A 19729-nucleotide genomic window follows, 5' to 3' on the forward strand; every position below is an offset into this window, starting at 1 on the left:
CATAGCACTGAGATGGGTCTGACACTTTGATTCGTTTCACTTTTTAAAAAATTATAAATGATGAAAGGCACCTACTGTTCAGTGCAAGGGGAAAAACCCAGACAGAAGCAGCAAAAGCCTATAATCAGGAATTGAATATCAATTCTATAAAAACTGGGGTGTGTCATCCTAGAAATCAAGACATGGCAGTTTTGATAAAAAGATTGCGAGTTTAATATACCAGTTATGGTGAGGAGAGTTGAATTGACAATAACATTCTGATGCTTTTTAAAAGGTTTCTGTCTATCCAGTTATTTTTATACAATTAAAAAATCCACTGGTGTGAACCAGAGCATGCAGCCCAGCAGCAAGTGCTGCTGGAGCACAGCCCCACCCCTGCCATGGCAGGGACACCTTCCCCTGTTCCAGGCTGCTCCAAACCCCAATGTCCAACCTGGCCTTGGGCACTGCCAGGGATCCAGGGACAGCCACAGCTGCTCTGGGCACCCTGTGCCAGGGCCTGCCCACCCTCACAGGGAACAATTCCTGCCCAGTATCCCACCCATCCCTGCCCTCTGGCAGTGGAAGCCATTCCCTGTGTCCTGTCCCTCCATCCCTTGTCCCCAGTCCCTCTCCAGCTCTCCTGGAGCCCCTTTAGGCCCTGGCAGGGGCTCTGAGCTCTCCCTGGAGGCTTCTCCTCTCCAGGTGAACATCCCCAGCTCTCCCAGCCTGGCTCCAGAGCAGAGGGGCTCCAGCCCTGGAGCATCTCCGTGGCCTCCTCTGGACTCTCCAGCAGCTCCATGTCCTGCTGCTGTTGGCCCCAGGGCTGGAAGCAGCTCTGCAGGTGAGGTCTCAGAAGATGTCCCTTGACCTACTTCCCTCTGGGTATGCAGCATGATGGGAATACAGACCAACATCCATTCTGTAGGGCAGCAAGGACACTTCCTTTTCTCCCTTTGAATACAGCATAGGCAGTTTAATGACATGCAACACCAATCATCAAAGAAGGGAAGTGCAACAATTTTATTTAAACATAAATTATTGCTCTCCTTACCTTGAGTTTTGGTGACAATGTCAGAAGCTGCATAGTAATTTTCCCTACTAATGTGTAGAATTGTGGATCCTGTGGAAAGAGGAGGCTGCTCTGCTGTAGCTGATCCTTGCAGGGTACACCAGGCTAGGGGAATTAAAAGCTGGAAGAAGTGAAGGAGGGAGCGGCTTGGCTGGTGAATTCCATCTGCTGGAATTTGCATGGAGGATGTCCTGCTGCAGGGCTTGGGCTCTGCTGGGAGATTGCTTCCTTTGCCTATTAACTGCTCCAGAATCTGTTCAGACCCGCTATCCAGCACTTTTAGCTCTGTAATAAAGGAGTAGGAGTTGTTCCAGTGCCAGTAGTTCACTGGTAGGATTTAATTATTGTGAGATTAGCAAAGGGAAACACAGACACCAATTGTCTGTTATGCAACTTGTCTGGATTTAAAAATATAAGTGTATTTTTGGAGCTTGCCTTCTACCAGATATATTTTCCAGATGTCAAATTTAAAAATAATTTTCCTCTCCTTACATTTTTCCACATTACCACTGTGGTGAGTGGTTGCTCTCAGAAGACTGCTTCCTGTCACATGGCATTTTATGCCATTCCTGTTTAATGAAATGTGTAGGGACTTCTCTTTGGGAAAAATCATCCATATTATCCAACATTTTCTGACATCATTTCAATAAAATGTAAGGGCTTCATTTGGGCAGGCTTGGCTCATTTTCATAACACAGTCTGAAATGCTGGGTTTGATTGCTGCCTCGTTTGCAGCAGTGAAAACCAGGAGAAATCCTTTGGAATCAGTGGAGTTACAGAGCTGCAAGTGAGCCAAAGGCTGTGGCTGGCCTTAAGTGGCTACAACCTTTGGTGTTGATCAGTAGAGAACTCACAGGGTGCTCCTGGGTATCCCTGCTCCAGGGAAACACCCTGGTCATGGTTGAACAAGATGGGCTTTAAAGTCCCTTCCAACTCAGACAGTCATTTAGGTTGGAAAAAACTCCAAGATGACTGAATCCAACCTGATCACCAGCTTGTCAAGTCCAGAGCACTGAGAGCCATGTCCAGTTGTCCCATGAGCCCTTCCCTCCAGCCCTTCCCTGGGCAGCCCCATCCCATGCTTGACCACCCTTTCATTCTTCCCAAGCATTCAAATTGATGATCCCTTCTACACAAGTATGTTTGACATAATATATGTATTCCTGTGAATTACTCATTTTGAGATACAATTTTTAAAAAAATGTATTCTCTTTTTCCAGTGCTGGACTTTCCAAAGGTTAAATTTGATCAGAACGATCTGCAGAAAAACAAATAAGTGATAAATTACCAAAAAAAAGTAGCTTTTCTGGCCAAAGTTTGGATCTGCACATGGCAATGAGCCTTTAGTCTTTACTGTGGTGTTCATGGCAAAGATTAAATATAGAAAGCATGGCTGAAAATGGCCAAGACTCGAGTGTTTGGTGCAGTGTAATGGACTCCAGCTGCCATCCAGGAGACAACCCCTCCTGGAGAACACTCTGGGGTGAGGAATCCAGGCTGCCTCTGCTGGAGGGCTGGATGGGAGAGCTGGGTAGCAGAGGTGAATGGGAGAGGTGGAGAGGAGAGGTGGATGGGAGAGGTGAATGGGAGAGGTGAATGGGAGAGGTGGAGAGGAGAGGTGAATGGGAGAGGTGGAGAGGAGAGGTGGAGAGGAGAGGTGGATGGGAGAGGTGGATGGGAGAGGTGAATGGGAGAGGTGAATGGGAGAGGTGAATGGGAGAGGTGGATGGGAGAGGTGGATGGGAGAGGTGGATGGGAGAGGTGAATGGGAGAGGTGGAGAGGAGAGGTGGATGGGAGAGGTGGAGAGGAGAGGTGAATGGGAGAGGTGAATGGGAGAGGTGGATGGGAGAGGTGGATGGGAGAGGTGGATGGGAGAGGTGGATGGGAGAGGTGGATGGGAGAGGTGGATGGGAGAGGTGGATGGGAGAGGTGGATGGGAGAGGTGGAGAGGAGAGGTGGAGAGGAGAGGTGGAGAGGAGAGGTGGATGAGAGAGGTGGATGGGAGAGGTGGAGAGGAGAGGTGGAGAGGAGAGGTGGAGAGGAGAGGTGGATGGGAGAGGTGGATGGGAGAGGTGGATGGGAGAGGTGAATGGGAGAGGTGGATGGGAGAGGTGGATGGGAGAGGTGAATGGGAGAGGTGGAGAGGAGAGGTGGATGGGAGAGGTGGATGGGAGAGGTGGAGAGGAGAGGTGAATGGGAGAGGTGGATGGGAGAGGTGGATGGGAGAGGTGGATGGGAGAGGTGGAGAGAAGAGGTGGACGCCTGCCAGCTCTTGGTGTTGAGGCAAAGAGCACCCCCGAGGTTTGGGAGAGTTGCAGTGGATCTGTCAGTTCAGTACTGATCTGTTGCTTTCATTTCCCGAGGCTCCGTGCTATCTCGAGTGTAATAAAGGGATGTGCTTAGAGGATAAGCTCTTTAATTTTCCTGTGGCAAGTGACACCTCTTTCCCTGGGACTTGCACTCAGAGTGCAAGTGCAATCAGCACACTCGTGTGGGTTCGGGTGTGCTGAGAGGGGGAGCACGTTCAAGCCAGGCTTGTTTCCTTTGTTACCAAGAGCATTGAATTAATACACTAAGCCTGAGAGTCATTAAGATAAAGAACTAGCAGCTTTAATGAATATTTCCAGCTAGGCTGGAGCCTGCATGGAACTAATAAACCCAACATGCTTTGTGCAAAACCTGGGATGGAGTCACTGGGAGCTTTCCTTGAGTTATTCCAGGACTGTGGTCGGGAAAGCAAAATTTGATCTTTCCAAATCTCATGTATTATATCTCTAGGCTCCAGATTCCTTTCCAAATGGAAAAGCATGTGGATCTCTTGTGTGTGCAAAGAGTGAGGAGTAGGTGCTGTCCTTGAGGAGTCTGCTGCCTTCCCTCACTGTTTTGATAAGAGGTCTGGATTTGGGGTGAAATACTGAATTTCATGATGTAAAGCAAAGGTGGAAAATGAAAGTATGTGACATGAAAATTCTATTAATAGAGGCTTTAAATGATACAAATGTGGAAAGAACTGGTTTCCCACCAAAGTGAGTTTCTCTGGACACACTGTGGAAGCAGGAACAGCTGAGGGAGATAGTGCTGACTCAGGGGAAAAGCAGGACCGGTTTTTCTTGCTTTGTGTTACCTGACTGTCAGAGGCAGGGCAAAACCACACTGAAACCTGACTGGCTCAGGTGTGCTCGCTCCTGCTGGCCCTTTATCCCTGATGGACTGTTCTGTGTGTCCATCCCTCACTGGGAGCAGAGTCAAGCTGCGGATCTGAGCCACAATAAATTCCCTTCCCTGCACTTCTAGCAACTTCTCTTTCTCCTTCTCCTCCTCCTCCTTCTCCTCCTTCTCCTCCGTCCATGCTGTGTGCAGGGCACACTAAAATCCCATCAAACTTGCTGTCAAATGTGGCACTACTGAACAGAGCTTTATTCTGAGGTAATTCCTAACGAGTGCGCTCCCACAGATCCACCCTGCAGGCTGTCCAAGGGCCTTTCTGGGAGTTTCCTGGTGAGGATGAGGGGCAGTGTGAGAGCCCAGAGTGTCTGGAGCCGGTGCCTGTGTGAGGCTGCAGGTGCTGCAGCTCAGCAATTACCCAGCTGCTGCCCTCTGCTCTGAAATGCTCACCGCTGGCTCTGTAATGGACCTTCAGCTGCACCACAATTGTCTAATGGGGCATTGGGAGCAATATTAAAATCTGCAGGGCAGCAGGGTGGGGGTTCCCTCCACTCTGCTCCTGTGAGAAATTAAAGAGTCATCCTTTCTGCCAATGTCTTAATAATTACCTTCAACTTAACATAGCTGTCCAATTCATTCTTTTTCAGTGAAAAAGAAAAGAAATTGGCATAAGCATGATACCAGCCAGACAACGGAGGTCAAGCCTGTACAGAACGGGAGCCAAGTGTTTATTAAAGAGCTTCGAAGTCGGACATTTCCCAGGTGGGTTTTGGTGTGGAGCGGGTACAGGGGCAGTGCTGAGGTCCTGTGAGGCTGGGGATGGTCTGTGCTGGAAGCATTGCAGAATATTGGTGATTGAGTCATTGCTGTTTGACTGCAGATGTCCCAGGCTCTTCCCTTTTTCACGTTTGTGCAGCTGTATTCAGATCTTCTCTCATCTGAGAGGATGAATACCTGTGGCTTTCCACAGATGCTGGAATTTGGGAAGGCAAGGATCATGTAATCAGAGAATAGTTTGGGTGGGAAGGGACCTTACAGCCCATCTAGTGCCACCTTTGCCATGGCAGGGACACCTTTCCCTGTCCCAGGCTGCTCCAAACCCCAGTGTCCAACCTGGCCTTGGGCACTGCCAGGGATCCGGGGGCAGCCACAGCTGCTCTGGGCACCCTGTGCCAGGGCTCCTCACCCCCTTACAGGAAGCAATTCCTTCCCAACATCCAATCTAAATCTATCCTTGTTTAAAACTCTTCTCTCTTGTCCTATTGCTATCTGCCTCTGGAGAAACTCGCTCTTGCTGTTTTTTATAAGCCCCCTTTAGGCACTGAAAGAGGCTCTAAGATCTCCCCAGAGCCTTCTCTTCTCCAGGCTGAACCAGAGTGTGTTTGTTTGGCCCCTAGAACATCTGCTTGCATAAGAAACTAACCACCTTAGTGCATAGAATTCTCCAGTTATCAAAATTTGAATGTCTTTGCTGAAGCCTGTCCCCATCTTGGACAGAACAATGGCGTGTTCTGTTTCTGGGTGACAAAGGCTCTCTCACTCGGGTAATGAATGGTGCTAATTGTTAGGTGACATGTCCCACATGTTATTAGGGTGCTCCATAGCCATTTGTGAAAGTCATCATTTTCTTTTGGCTCTTTAATGTAGGCTGTAGCCAAATAAATCCTTAATTATTAATAACTAATTATTTTAGAAGAATCCTTGAAGAGTGACAAAGTACAGAAAAACACAGAACTTCTTCCTTTTTATGGAGAATTTAATTTCACATTTCATTTAAGATACTAGTCTTAGGCTGCTTAAAGAAAAAACAGAAAATAATTCTGGGAAGTGTTTTGCAGCTTTTACAGATGTGTTTTGCTGAGCTCAGGATCCAATATTTTTACTTGCCTTGCTATTCCCATTGGGGCCTGCAAGGTTTTTATCTTTGCTGTTGATTTTTTTTTTTGGTAATTTTTTAATTTGACAGGTTGCACAGCTCATTTTTAAAAATATTTATGGCCCAGGCAGACTGATTTCAGTGACCTCAGGTGGTCTCTGAGACTGCAGTCACACATACAGTATCTCTAAGTCACTCCAAAATTGTTATAAATAATACAGCCCCCCATTTTTTGTCTTTGTTACTTATTAATGTGTGCATAAGAAAATCCTGCTGCCAAATGAATCTTGTGAGACAGGAGGGTCTGTATCACAAAAAAAGTGCCTGCAAGATCTTGGGCTTGAACATGAAGTCTCGTGGAGGAATTTTCTCCTCCAAAGCAAAGGATGGGGTGTGCAGATGTGACAGACCAGCCCCAGTACTCAGCACCCAGAGGTGCTGGAGTGGACAGGGGGCTCAGACCAGGAGCATCACTGGTGACTCCCAGCACCAGGCAGGGAATGAACACAACCAGTGTTCACAGCCCCCAGTGAGTGCTTGGGAAGGTCTCAGGTCAAAAGGAGCACTGAAGAGAGCATTCTCTTCATGACATTCTGTTCTAAAATGTTTAATATCGAAATAGCAGTGGAGTAGCAAGAGTAGCAGTGATAACAATTAAATTGATTATTCCATGTGAGGGTGGGCAGGCCCTGTCACAGGTTGCACACAGGAGCTGTGGCTGCCACTGGGTCCCTGGCAGTGTTCAAGGGCAGGTTGGATGGGTCTTGTAGCAGCCTGGGACAGTGGAAAGTGTCCCTGCCACTTCAAAATAATCTGCAGCATATTTCCTGAGCACATTATTTGACTGCTTTAAAATTATTTGCAAAGCATTTCTAGGGCTGTTTATTTGAGTATGGGTAACATTTTTAATCTCACCTTTTTTAGAGTGAAACATTTAACATTAATTCATTTAACACTGATCACTGGTAGCTATCCTACGGCCGAGGAAAATGGTCTTTTAATCTAAGATGTTATTTCAGGACTTCCCAGTAGTTGGAGCATGAGGCTTGAGCAACTGATGTTGCATGATTTTATTGTGCCCTTCATGCTTTGCTGTGAGTGAGGTTTTGCCTTATGTACCTAATTTGCCTATAATTCCTTTTCCACAGTGTCTGCCTTTCAGCAGTGAAACACAGAACGTTCCAAACTCAGTGTGGAGCCTCTCACCACTGAATCTGTGTTTGCTTTTGCAGTGCTGAAGACATAGTGGTGAAAGTGCCAGGCAGCCAGCTGACAGCGGAGTATTTGGAAGAGAAGGGCTTTGCAGAGCCCATCCTGGTCCCCAAGAAGGATGGCCTGGGTCTGGCTGTGCCTGCACCCACCTTCTATGTCAGCGACGTTGAGAACTACGTCGGTGGGTACCTGGCATTGCACTGCTTGGAGCTCAGCTGCTTTTATAGAAATAATTAATTGTACTGTAAAATATTGTCTGTGCTATGTACTGTGCTGGTCTCAGTGTTTGTTATGTAGTGGGAATTTGTAGTTAGCAATTATGTCACTCTTGTGTGGCAGCTTGGCATTGCTGCTGAGCCAGCCTGCTTTGCTCTCCACAGCTCTGCACAAGGAGTAACAGCCAAAGTGGTATCAAGGAATGGTTTTTCCAGGCACGTGACTACAAAAGCACCATTTGATGGATATTTATGTATATGCAGGTCTTTCATGCATGTGTGTCTGTATGGGTACATACAAAAGCAACAGGGAGGATCCAAGGGCTGAAAAGGTCAGAAAATCAGAAGATTGAGATGTTTCTAGACAGGTTAGCTCACCCCCAAGCATAGAAAAGGGGGCAAGGCAGACTGTCCATCAACCTGTCCTCTCCACTGAATTCATGTGCAGGGCCAGAGCGGAGTGTTGATGTCACTGATGTCACCAAGCAAAAAGATTGCAAGATGAAGCTCAAGGAATTTGTGGATTACTACTACAGCACAAACAGGAAAAGGGTCTTAAATGTCACAAACCTGGAGTTCTCTGACACCAGGTAAGAGTTCAACCTGCTGCATAGTAATTACTACAGATTTATTTTGATTTATAATTTGTATGCAATTTATTATTTTGTATATAACATTTCTATATAATAACATAGCTGTATACTATGCTATACTACCCTATGTGTTTATTTTTGAATTATATTAATATTACTTACGTAGAATTGTATATACATTTCAATTTTAAATCACTTAATCCCATCTTATGTCTGGGATACGTGGCTGGGCTCAGCCTTTGCCTTCTCCAGTGCTTTTCCTCCTTAGGAAAAGTTGTTTAGCAGCTTTTGGCTGCTCTGACTTTAGGTGTAGGGTAACATGTCACTGGCTGTCCTTTAAGAAGAATAACTTTAGAATTTTGTTATAGTTCTGAAATCCTACAGCACGTGTTCTACTTCTGGTTTCAGTGTTTTTGCCATGTAACCTGTGATCTGTCTGACCACAGCTCAGGGTCAGGGTGATTCTGGCTTCCCAGTGGCAGACTGGAGGTGATGGTGAAGATCAGAGAGATCAGATATTGGGAAGAAATTCCACCCTTTGAGGGTGGGCAGGCCTTGGCATAGGGTAACCAGAGCAGCTGTGGCTGCCCCTGGATTCCTGGCAGTGCCCAAGGCCAGGCTGGACACTGGGGCTTGGAGCAGCCTGGGACAATGGAAGGTGTCCCTGCCCAGGACTAGATGGAGATGAGGGGACCTTTAAGGTCCCTTCCAGCCCAAACCACCCTGTGATTCCATGATCAGCTGATGCCAGTGCTGAGGGCACTGCCTGGGGCTCTCTGCTGCTGTGCTGCCATAACTGAGCAGTGCTTTCCTTCCAGCAGTGTCAGGGGCATCTCTGAGATACTGAACACCAAAGGCTGTGCAGGTTATTTTCACAGGCCCTGTATCCTTTGGGGTAGCTGATGCTTCCATAAGGGAAGCACCAGGAAAAGGAAAAGATCCTCTACACACAGACACTATGCTGATGATAATGAATGTCAGCAGAAAAACAAAGAATGGTTGTTTTGGGGAGCATTCTGCTTCAGCACGAAGGCTGGAAAAAGAAGGTTGGTGGATAATGGCAAGCTATTTTTTCCCAGGCATTCCCCTGATCCCTGTGGGTAGAATTTAGTGGCTCACCCCCATCGCTGCAGAAAGCAGCTCTGCTCACTGCAGGTTTGAGACCACCAGCATCCTCAGCAGTGATTTTTTTTCAGCTTTTTGCCCTTTTCCCCAAATAATGGGATGTCTTTTTTCCTGAAGGACTGCTGGAGCTGTCGTTCATACTCTGCTGATTGAGACATTAATAGCAAATATTTTATTTCTTACTGTAGACAGTGACAGTTTAATTGAATGCACAACTCCATCTTCCCTGCCATGGAACTGGAGTTATTGTCATCAGGGCTTGACACTGAGCACAAATTACATATGGGAGCATTTAATATTGGTTTGAAATGCAGATATTCTTACTGCTGTGGTGTTTTAGAGTGTCTAGCAGTGAATCTTCACTTCCTGCACTATCAGCCCAAATTTTGGACTAGCTGAATCTACAGTTCAGCACATTCTAGGATAAAACACTTAATATCTGATTGTCATGCCACTGCATTGTCTTAGGTGTGATTATAGTGTATGTTATGTATTTGACAAAAACATATGAATGTTATAAATAAATAAATAAATAGGAACATATGTTCAGTGTGAATGATGATAGTAATCTGTATAAATGTAGATACATATCCAGTAAGAGTATGTTCTTAATATACATAAATAGATTACTTCATATAAGTTATAGAAATATATAGTATATATCTTATATTTAAAATACATTTTCATTATCAACCCAAAATAGACTTTTTCCTTCTTCCGAGCTTTTAATATAACTTAGTCAATCTAAATTAGATTGCTGATTTTCAGCATCAGATCAGGAGCTATTTAGCCATAAGCTAAATATTAATATTAATGTTACTATTATTTGGATTATTAATATTAAGCTTGACTTGCTAATTTTTACAGTTTACCAGGGGATTTCTGTCCAAGTGCACACATTTCACTTTCTGTTCTGGAGGGGGCTGGGAAGGTGGCTGTGATCACAGCAGTGTTGGTACCTGAGCCTGCATAGCAGGGGTTGGAAAACTACAATCAGCACATATTTGATCGTAGATGATACTGCTGAAAGAAGGCAAAGGATTGTTGTTAAGTCATTACACTTAAAAAACCTTAAATCTCTGTCTGTAAACAGTTTTCCATAATTTTCTGAATGAAGAGCAGTTGCACTGCCACAAGACGAGCTGTTCCAGTTTGCCATGCAAGTATTTGTCACACTCACTTCTGGCTGCACCAGGCTCATGGTGCTCTGTTTTAAAAGCTGCCTGTCTGTTCTCCACTCTCTCTGTAAGGATGTCCAGCTTTGTAGAGCCTCCTGATATCGTTAAGAAGCTGTCCTGGGTGGAAAATTATTGGCCTGACGATGCTCTGCTGGCTAAACCCAAAGTGACCAAGTACTGCTTGATCTGTGTGAAGGACAGCTACACTGACTTCCACATAGACTCTGGGGGGGCCTCTGCCTGGTACCACGTGCTGAAGGTGAGGGAGCCTGGTTTTCAGGTGGAGCTAACAACAAACTCAATTTTATACAGAAAGCTATCATAGAATTCTCTCCAGAATCCAGCTCTCAGGTTTTTCCGTCATGGTCCTGTTGTATCTGAGCCTTAGCTGCTCTAAGTGAGTGCACTTCCAGAGGTGCCAGGATGTCCTGAGTGAGGAAGCACAAGCACTTGGAGCTTCATGGAAGTCCTTTGTGTATTTTCTCTCTATTAGGATTTTAATAGTTGTTTAGTGCCTTCTGCGCATTCATTACCCTAGGCCTTAAAAATACCATATTCTGTTTTTGCAGTGTGATGGAGCCTGGCACTGTAAACCTTTTGTGCCATCACTCCCACAAATCTGAGAAGATGTGGTCAGCTGTGATTTAATTATTTCAGCCCTTCTCTACAAAGCTGAATAATTAATTTTATTTAAATGCTGCCAAAATGCATGTTATATGTATGTTCAGATAAATATTTGTGTGTGTGTATGTGCGTGTGCCAGTGCAGTGTGGTTTGATTTGGCTTCTCATTGCTAATTTTATATTTCTAATTCAGGGAGAAAAGATCTTTTATCTCATCAAACCAGCCTCCGCAAATATTTCTCTATATGAACGCTGGCAGTCAGCAGCAAATCACAGTGAGATGTTTTTTGCAGACCAAGTAGATAAATGTTACAAATGTACCGTTAAACAAGGCCAGACACTCTTCATCCCATCAGGTGAGCAGGTGGGGGAGGAGGGCTTTCCTCATCTTTTAGAGTAGCACTTCCAAAATGCCAGAGGGGTGGGATTTGACAACTTTCTCTGACAAGATATGGAGTCTAATTCTCAGTAGAGGTTTTATTTCATGTGCTTACAAATAAAACAAATCAGAACTTTTACTGTTTTCTATTAATATTTTAGCAGCCTTTTAAAAGTTAAACTGGTAGGGGGAGTGTTTTTGTATCCACCAGGTAACTGGTGTTTTCTGACATCTAACAGACAATTTACATTGAATGAATTTGCATTCTGACCATGACACTCCCAAATCCTTGTCACAGACATTAATCCCCTGTGACACTCGGGAACTGTAGATGAATGTGTGAGCAGATTCTCCCACTAAATGTTTACACACTTGAATTTTACCTTGGGTGTAAGAAGTGGAAAGTAGGTGTTTCTCTTATGACCATCTGTGGAGCAGATGGTGGAACAAACACAGAGCGATTTATAGAGAGTCACTAACTTGAGTAGATTTTTGTATGAAAATACATGTTTGGAAAACACCTGATTCTGACACTGGGATAAAGCACATGCCAGGGGTTATTTCAGGTCTTTGTGGAGACAGGAAAGCAGCTGTTATTATGTAGCAAAACAAAGAAGGAACCAGAGGCAGCTTTGTTCAAAGTGTGTGTGGTTCTGGGGCTGGACTGTGTGGGTACCTGTTAGCAAGGTGCTCAGTCAAGTGCACACATCATTTGGGATTGAAGTCTGTGCTATTGGCCTTGAGTTCTTGTCTTGAGGACTCTTCTCTCTCTTTTAGGTTGGATTTATGCAACTCTAACACCAGTAGACTGCCTGGCCTTTGCAGGACATTTTCTACACAGTCTAAGCATGGAAATGCAGATGAGGTAATCTGTTTTTAAAATCTAAAGTTATGTAGAGGCTCATTTTTAAACAAATCAGTAATAACGAATCACTGGCAGTAGTGCTGGTGTAGCTCTTGGGCAGTTTTGGCTGGTTCACCCACCTTTGTCCCCTCTGTGGTTCCTCCTGCTGAGTTATCCTGAGCTGTCCTTACACCTTTAACTATGCACGGGAGGTGCCTGGCTTGATGTGGCCACATCCTGAAGGCAGAACTGCTACACACTGCCTGGAGTTTTACCCTGGCACCTGCCCCTCACTGCTGGATCAGCCCCCACTTGCTGAGCTGGGCTCTTTGCCCAGTGTAAGACAATACAAGCAGTTCTTTACTGATTCTGGGCAAATAATGCAATAAAACCATCATACATCTGTATCTCAGTATTTTACCAGTGCTGTCATGTTTTGCTTTTGGCCTGAGGCCAGCCTACGTGGCAGCAGGACAAAGAGGGGACCCACTGCAAAGTGATCCTGGCACTTCTGTGACCCACTCGTGTTCTGCCATGCTCAGGTTCCTGTGGCTTTGTCTTGCAGGGCATATGAAGTAGAAAGGCGTTTGAAAATCGTCAGTCTGACTCAGTTTCCCAACTTTGAAACTGCGTGTTGGTATATGGGGAAGCATCTACTAGAGAAATTCAAAGGTAAAACTGCATTTCCTTGCCCACCCTGATGGCTCAGCTTTGGGATCTGAGGACAGTTACCCTGAATTTCAGTAGCCATAACTGGCAGGTGGGAAGGCTCAGCTGGATTTGGGACACAGTAAAAACACTGCTTGTTACCATCAGGTTGTAGTAGGGATTCATCTGTGGGGGACAACACTCAAAGAGTTAATTTCAGCTTCTCTGGTTACAATTTGCAAATTAAATGCTTGCTGTAAACAACTGTAGCTGTCAGTGGCTGAATGACACTGATTTTTTTTTTCTGCTTAGGTTTGCATAAAGCTGGAAAACAACCTCCTGCTCATCTCCTTCAAGGAGCAAAGATTCTCAATGGTGCTTTCAGGTCGTGGACTAAAAAGCAGGTAGGAGAAGCAGCCTGAGTTAATATTATTTGTTTGTCAGTTGCTGGAGCAGAGAGGAAATTCTGGAACAAATAACATGTCCATTGCGAAACATCCAATTCTAAGATGCCAGAGAGAAGGGATTGGGAAAACTGGGGGTGAGCAAAGTGATGTTGCAGTTGTGAAAAGGAAATAATATGTGAAAAAAGATTACTGACTTTGTTGTTCTCTCAGGACAACTTGTTACCATAACACCCAGGACAGGGGAAATTTTTTTTTTCTTATTTGAGTGTCTAACGCAGTCAAGATTAATTTAAATACATAGGAAAAAATATGGACAAGTCACTTCAAGAGGGTTTTTTTATTACTGTTTTTGAAGAAAACATGCGTGGGAACAGCCATTTGGCTTTGTTGTGTTTTAGGCTTTAGCAGAGCATGAAGATGAGCTACCAGAAAACTTCAAACCAGCACAACTTATCAAGGACCTTGCCAAAGAAATAAGATTAAGTGAGGTTTGTGCTGTTTTTATGATATTTACTGTATTGGGGATATAAAATGCATGGAGATACCATCCACTGAGTGTGGTGCCAAATCCTGCTGGCTGGAGATGTGTGACAGCAAAAGATGTCCACAGCTGGCTCAGCTCCTTCAGGAAGACATTGTGCTGTGTTCCACCCTGTTCCTAACCACCTCCAGAGACCTCAAAACTGAAACCTATTGTGTTCTTTGATCCTCTTTGATGTAGTACTTAAGTTTTCTGATTGTTAGAACGGCAAGTTAAGCAGAAAATAATTTCTTTTTAATTAGTCAGTGTTAATTTTAATTGGGCAGCTATTTTACTGCTGATTTTTCCCAGGGGCATGAAGTGATTCGGCTGTATTTATCACATCAGAATTAAATGGAAATGGTTTTTGCTTGAGCTGATCAGCATTTTAAGCAGAAGGCTGTTCATTTTATCCATCCTGTGTGGACAGGGATGGTACAACCCAGTGAGGGTTACATTCCTACCAAGCCTCTGGAATTACTGCTAGCCAGGCTTGAGGAATGTGGGGCTGAGAATTGGGGGTGGGCATTGGCGAGCAGAGTGTTTTTGTGGCTTTGGTGGGATCTTCATTCCTCGGTCAGACTGACCTGTGCTGCAGATCCCCCTCCTTCACACCTTTGGTCATCTCTGGGGTTTGTTTCCCCATCTAACGGTGGGTGCAGGTGAATATCCAGAATGGGACAGGTGTGTCTGAACACCTTGTACTTTGTGCCAAACCGCAGAATGCTTCAAAAGCCAGCAAAGCAGACTCAAGTGCCAACCCCACGGCTGAGGAGATCTGTCCTGTGGAGAAGGAGGAGGCTCCATCACCTGTCCAAGTCACCCCTCCACCCCCACCTGTAGAAAAGCTCCCTAAAAAAAAGACTCCCAAAACTGTGAAAACCCCCAAACAACTCAAGCCATCCAAACCCCCGAAGCCTCCCAAACCACCCAAACCTCCCAAAACACCGAAAGTGAAGGGAGAAGGCAAAAAGAAAGGAAAGAAGGTGAAGGAGAGTCCACCACCAGCCATCCCCAACCTCGACCTGCTGGAGGCACACACGAAGGAGGCTCTGACCAAGATCGAGACGCCAAAGAAGGGGAAGGTGGGTCGTGTTTGAACCTCTCCCTCTTCTCCCACCCTCAGAGAGATAAAATAAGTCTCATGCAAAAAGTAGTATGTGCAGCACATTGTGAAACCCTGGCTCTGCAGAAGCAAAGGAAAGGTTTGTAACTGCTGGCTCACTGCCCTTCTTTTACCCAGCTGGTGGGTTTGCTTTGACTGTTTGTTGGTTATTTGTTGATGTGGAGCCTCCCAGAAACCCACTGATCTCAAAAGGTGTCAATGGCAAAAGAACTGGTTCCTGAAGTATCTCATTTGCTTGAGATGTTACTCTAGAATGAGTGACTGAAAACAGAACATTAGTTTCTTCCACTTTTGCCATGTGGGACAAGTTTCTTTTTGACGTCCTTTAATTCTGATGCCCTTTAATTCAGCATGAATTATGCTACTGATTTTGGTAGGGGCCAGGATCCATCAAGGCACTGACAGAGGAATGGTTGTACACTGTTTGTAAAGAAATATCCATAAATCTTTCCTAAAATGTTTCTGAACAGTTTGTGTGCAGTTTGTGAAACCTGTTGTGTGGTGACAGACAGGGAGAGGAGAAGTATATCAAGAAGTGCACCTGCTGTCCTGCACACTCTGGAGGAGTAATATTTGATTGTACCTCAATTTGGGGTTCAAAAAGAATAAAAGGGAGTTTTCAAAATTATATAATGTTATTTCCCAGATAAAGCCTGTGTTTCTGACATGATAACACTCCATCCTCATTCAGAGGACTTTTTCCTGACTTTTTCCCAGGCTGCAAAGAATGTTTTAAGTGTTCCCAATAAGGAATCTGTGAGCAAGCAGAATGAGGTGGAGAAATTTGAAGTTCGAGAGCAAAATAAAAACAAAACAGAAGCCAAATGGAAATACAAGGTAACGTCTCCTGTTAAATTCTGCCACATGATGATAAGCCAAGGGTAGGGAATTGTTTGTGGCTCTGCTTAAGTGGAGAGAACAAGGCACCAATTTTCAGTTCCCAAAGAAAAGAAAATTAAGCAGGAAATAATCAATTTATCCCTTATAAAGGAAGAGGGGGTGGATGGATTCTCCAACAGCATGTGCTGAATTGTCCATTTGTCTGTAGTGACACCAGACTGTTGGATGGTGCAGTGTTGATCCATTCTGTGACCCTTGCTCTGACACAGTCCTACTAGTATAAGTCTGAAATCAATAACTAATGAGAAATCAATAACTAATCAATAACTAACTAGTAGCTAATAATTAATAACTAATTTTAATGGCATTAAATGAGAGTTTAATGACATCTGAATTTTGCCCTGTGGCTTAAAAGATTGCCTTTCTTGAGGGTTCATGCATGGTGGGTGAAATTCACTGATAGAATAGAACATTTTGTCTGCAGGGAAAATCTGATAGGGTTTTTAATAAGAGAAAATTTAACAGACTTAGATTCTGAGGGTACCTGGGAAGCTGAAACATAAATGACTAATTTAACTGATATATTTATTTTGTTTTGGTCTTTTACCTTTTAGAACAGTAAACCTGATTCACTTCTAAAAATGGAAGAGGAACACAAATCTGAAAAGACACCTTTATCAGGAAATAAAGACAACAAATTCACATTCTCCTTCTCTAATAAGAAGTTGCTCGGGTAAGTAAAAATATGACAACACCTATCAACTAAAAAGAAAATTGAAAGGTCATTATTTATTATACATTTTTTATACAGGATAATGAAAATCTGTCTTTCAGGTCAATGTAGAAAATACCCTATCATTAAAACTTCTTCTAGTGCTCTAGTCAGAGTCCTATTTTGAGATATAAATCATAGGCTCAGGAATGTGTTTATAAAATTATTCTAGTTGCTTTGGCACCCCTGAAAGAATTCAATTTGACTGAGATTTCTGCATAGAGATACACATTGTCTGTCAAGTCACAAGCTGTTTTCTACTCAGAGTGTTGTTAGTGATTTGTAAATTTATTTATTTTTTTCAGTTCAAAGGGAGTCAAAACTCATCTGAATACCAGCGTGTTTGGGTCACTGCAGAATTTTAAAGAGGACAAATCCAAACCTGTACGGGATGAATATGAATATGTGTCAGATGATGGAGAACTAAAAATTGATGAGTTTCCAATCAGAAGAAAGAAAAACACTGCAAAAAGAGAACTGCCCTGTAAGGATATTTCCTGGTTTGTCTTTATTTGCTTAACAAGGTCTTAGGTGATTGTCTGAAACAATTGATACAATAATCTTTGAAATCTATGGGATTTATAATAAAGAAAGCCATATTTTACCTGTCAGTCAAACATGAGTGGAATAGGAGGTCTGGTTTTTGAAGGGAAAACCCCACGACTTTTTGTTTCTTTTTATTTATTCAGTTTTATCAGATAAAAAGGAAGCCCTGCAGCACACTCCTGTTAAGAAACCGAAGGTGGAGTCGGTACCATACAAGGTATGAAGTTATTGTATCTTCACAAGGAGGCACTCTTACAACATGAGGCTCTCTAAGGTCCTTTCCAACCCAAACCAATCTGTGATTCTCTTCCTGTGATGTAGCAACACAAGTGTTTGTTTTGTGCCACTTGGCAGAGCCTCTCTGCCCGTTACGGGCTGAGATCTAGTCAGCACTCCTGAGCCAGGTGAGCCCAGCCCAGCCCCACAGTGTCTGTGAGCCTGGGTGGAGCTCACCTGTAGGATGGGACAGCCCACGTGGGAGTTTGTGTCTGAAGCTCACATGACATTAAAATTAAACGTTTTGCCCAGCTGTGGTTAATACAAATTCATATTATGATACCAGAATAAATCAGAAAAAGCAAAATAGTTTGAGACAGAATCAAAGATAACCAAAGTGTTTGGCCCTCAGTACTAAGGAGTTCTTTTCATCCTGGTGTGTGTCTGGGACATTCAGGAGGAAGCTCAGACCCCTGTCTGAGTCAGTACCTGAGGTCTGGGGCCAGGCATGTCTCCCTGTGCAGGAGCCCAAGCAGGGAGTCCCTGGAGACAGCAGACTGGCACCCCAAGCAGTGAGGGCTAGAGCTGTAGCAGCCTGAAAGCAGGGCAGGAAGGGTGGAAAACTTTTTTCTTAGGCACCAGACTATAGTGCCTAGAAATCTCAGCCCCAGAGAGAGGGCCAGATATGGGCAGCTCCCTTCCAGAGCCTCACATGACACTGTTCCTACATATCTGTCCCATTCCTCTGCCTGATCCTCCCAGTCTGCTGCTGCGGGGATGGAAACACCCATTAAAGGGAATTGATCCCATGAACAGGATCAGACCTCAGAGCTTTGGAAGGGGAAAGGAAATCCTACCATGCCTACAGGCTACAAGGAAATGGATTTTTACCATGTACTTGGTTTTGTTCTTTTTTTTTTGTTTGTTTGTTTAAGGAAAGCAAATTCCAAAGGCTAGGCCCATGTCATTGGAGGAGCAGTAGGCTGCAGAAATCACTGTGCTGTTCTTGGGGACCAGCTTAGTGAGTTTCCACCTTTTTTAGCCCTTTCCTTGTTTTTGCAGAGCGAGGATTCATCCGATGAAGATTTGCTTCACATTGACACAGAGGCAAAGGCGGGACGCAATTCCAAAGTAAAGAAAGAGAGTGGAAGTTCAGCAGGAATTCTTGATCTTTTGCAGGCAAGCAAGGAAGTTGGGGGTTTAGAGTATAACACCAACAGGTACGCACCAGGGGATGCTTTTCCCTCTTACCTGTGAACAAAATTGCTCTTTTGTGGTTGTGTGTGAGTGAGAATGAATTTTGTAGCTTGGTAACTGCTTTTTCTACAGTAAGCAAACTCTTCCTTTATCTTGTGATCTGGGGGGAGACAGAGGGAAGGTCTTAGTGGTATAATTTGAACAAATAAATACGCCCCATTTAAATAAATTTTAAATAATACGGCATTTAATGTAGTGAGATTGTAATAAAGTAATCTAAATGGCCAGCATTTCTCCCATAAGGCATTCTAAGGTGCCACAAATACCAGGTGTTTGAAAAAAAGGATATAGAAAACTGTCTGACCTCCTTCCCTCCCACCTCTGGTTATCATTCTTCTTCCTACCAAAAAAAATGAGGCTTGGGGAAAAAAGCAAACTCTTTGGTGAGTACTTCTGTACCTGAAATGGAAATGTGTGCCTGGGCTTAGTGGTGTCTTATGAGGAACATGGAAACTGATGCTGGATGTTTTGGGCTATGGCCAGTAAGGTACAGCACCAGATCCTGCAGTCATCCAAACAGTGAGTGGTGGACAAATAATCCCATTAACACTTGTCTGCTTGACTATCCCTGTGAATTCCTTATCCATTCTGCATTATGGTCCGTGATGGGATGCGTGTTTACGTTGATTTTACAGTTACATTTTGGCAGCTGATTAGACACATCAAAAAGTAGTTAGGTGTGTCTGATGCTGTAATAAAGTTGGCAGGCTAATAAAACTCCCATGCTGGAAGTTTGGTATAAAAAAAAGAAAATTTATCAGCTCCTGTAAGAACTTAGAGAAATACTCCTTGGCCCTGTGTACACTGCTGGCCATTCTGTGGATAACACAGCTCGCTGCACGCTTTGAAATGGCCCTTGACAATTGTCTGCCTTGCTTGGGGTGTGTTTTGCTGTCTGCAAGGGGTAAAACCAGAATAGAGCAGGACTCAGTCCGTTGCTTCCCCCCCTCAGCCTGGGCGCTGTACCCAGTTTGTTTGAAGGCCTTGTGGTTTCTGAAATCAAAGTCCCACACGTGGTCCCATCACAAGTGTTTGGTTGAGTTACTGCTCTGTGTGGGGCGGCTCACTGGGAATGTGTCATACCAATGCTGGGTCTGGGATAAACACTGCATTTTTGGCAGTTTGTGCTGCATCT

The 19729-nt window shown here is 44.3% G+C and overlaps 1 protein-coding gene across 2 annotated transcripts in view; it reads left to right on the plus strand.

Annotated features, from left to right (window-relative positions):
* Positions 1-19729, plus strand: part of PHF2 (PHD finger protein 2) — a 56137-nt gene that overhangs the window by 26768 nt on the left and 9640 nt on the right. For both annotated transcript variants that reach the window (XM_062500451.1, XM_062500452.1), the window contains exons 3-17: positions 4865-4979; positions 7326-7486; positions 7969-8110; positions 10489-10675; positions 11233-11395; positions 12196-12283; positions 12828-12934; positions 13223-13314; positions 13716-13805; positions 14560-14922; positions 15681-15800; positions 16418-16536; positions 16881-17059; positions 17265-17338; positions 18400-18557. In XM_062500451.1, coding sequence (XP_062356435.1) covers positions 4865-4979; positions 7326-7486; positions 7969-8110; positions 10489-10675; positions 11233-11395; positions 12196-12283; positions 12828-12934; positions 13223-13314; positions 13716-13805; positions 14560-14922; positions 15681-15800; positions 16418-16536; positions 16881-17059; positions 17265-17338; positions 18400-18557 — 2158 coding nt within the window. The remainder of the gene's footprint in view (positions 1-4864; positions 4980-7325; positions 7487-7968; positions 8111-10488; positions 10676-11232; positions 11396-12195; positions 12284-12827; positions 12935-13222; positions 13315-13715; positions 13806-14559; positions 14923-15680; positions 15801-16417; positions 16537-16880; positions 17060-17264; positions 17339-18399; positions 18558-19729) is intronic.

The sequence above is a fragment of the Cinclus cinclus genome, chromosome 12 (assembly GCF_963662255.1).
Source record: "Cinclus cinclus chromosome 12, bCinCin1.1, whole genome shotgun sequence".
Lineage (NCBI taxonomy): Eukaryota > Metazoa > Chordata > Aves > Passeriformes > Cinclidae > Cinclus > Cinclus cinclus.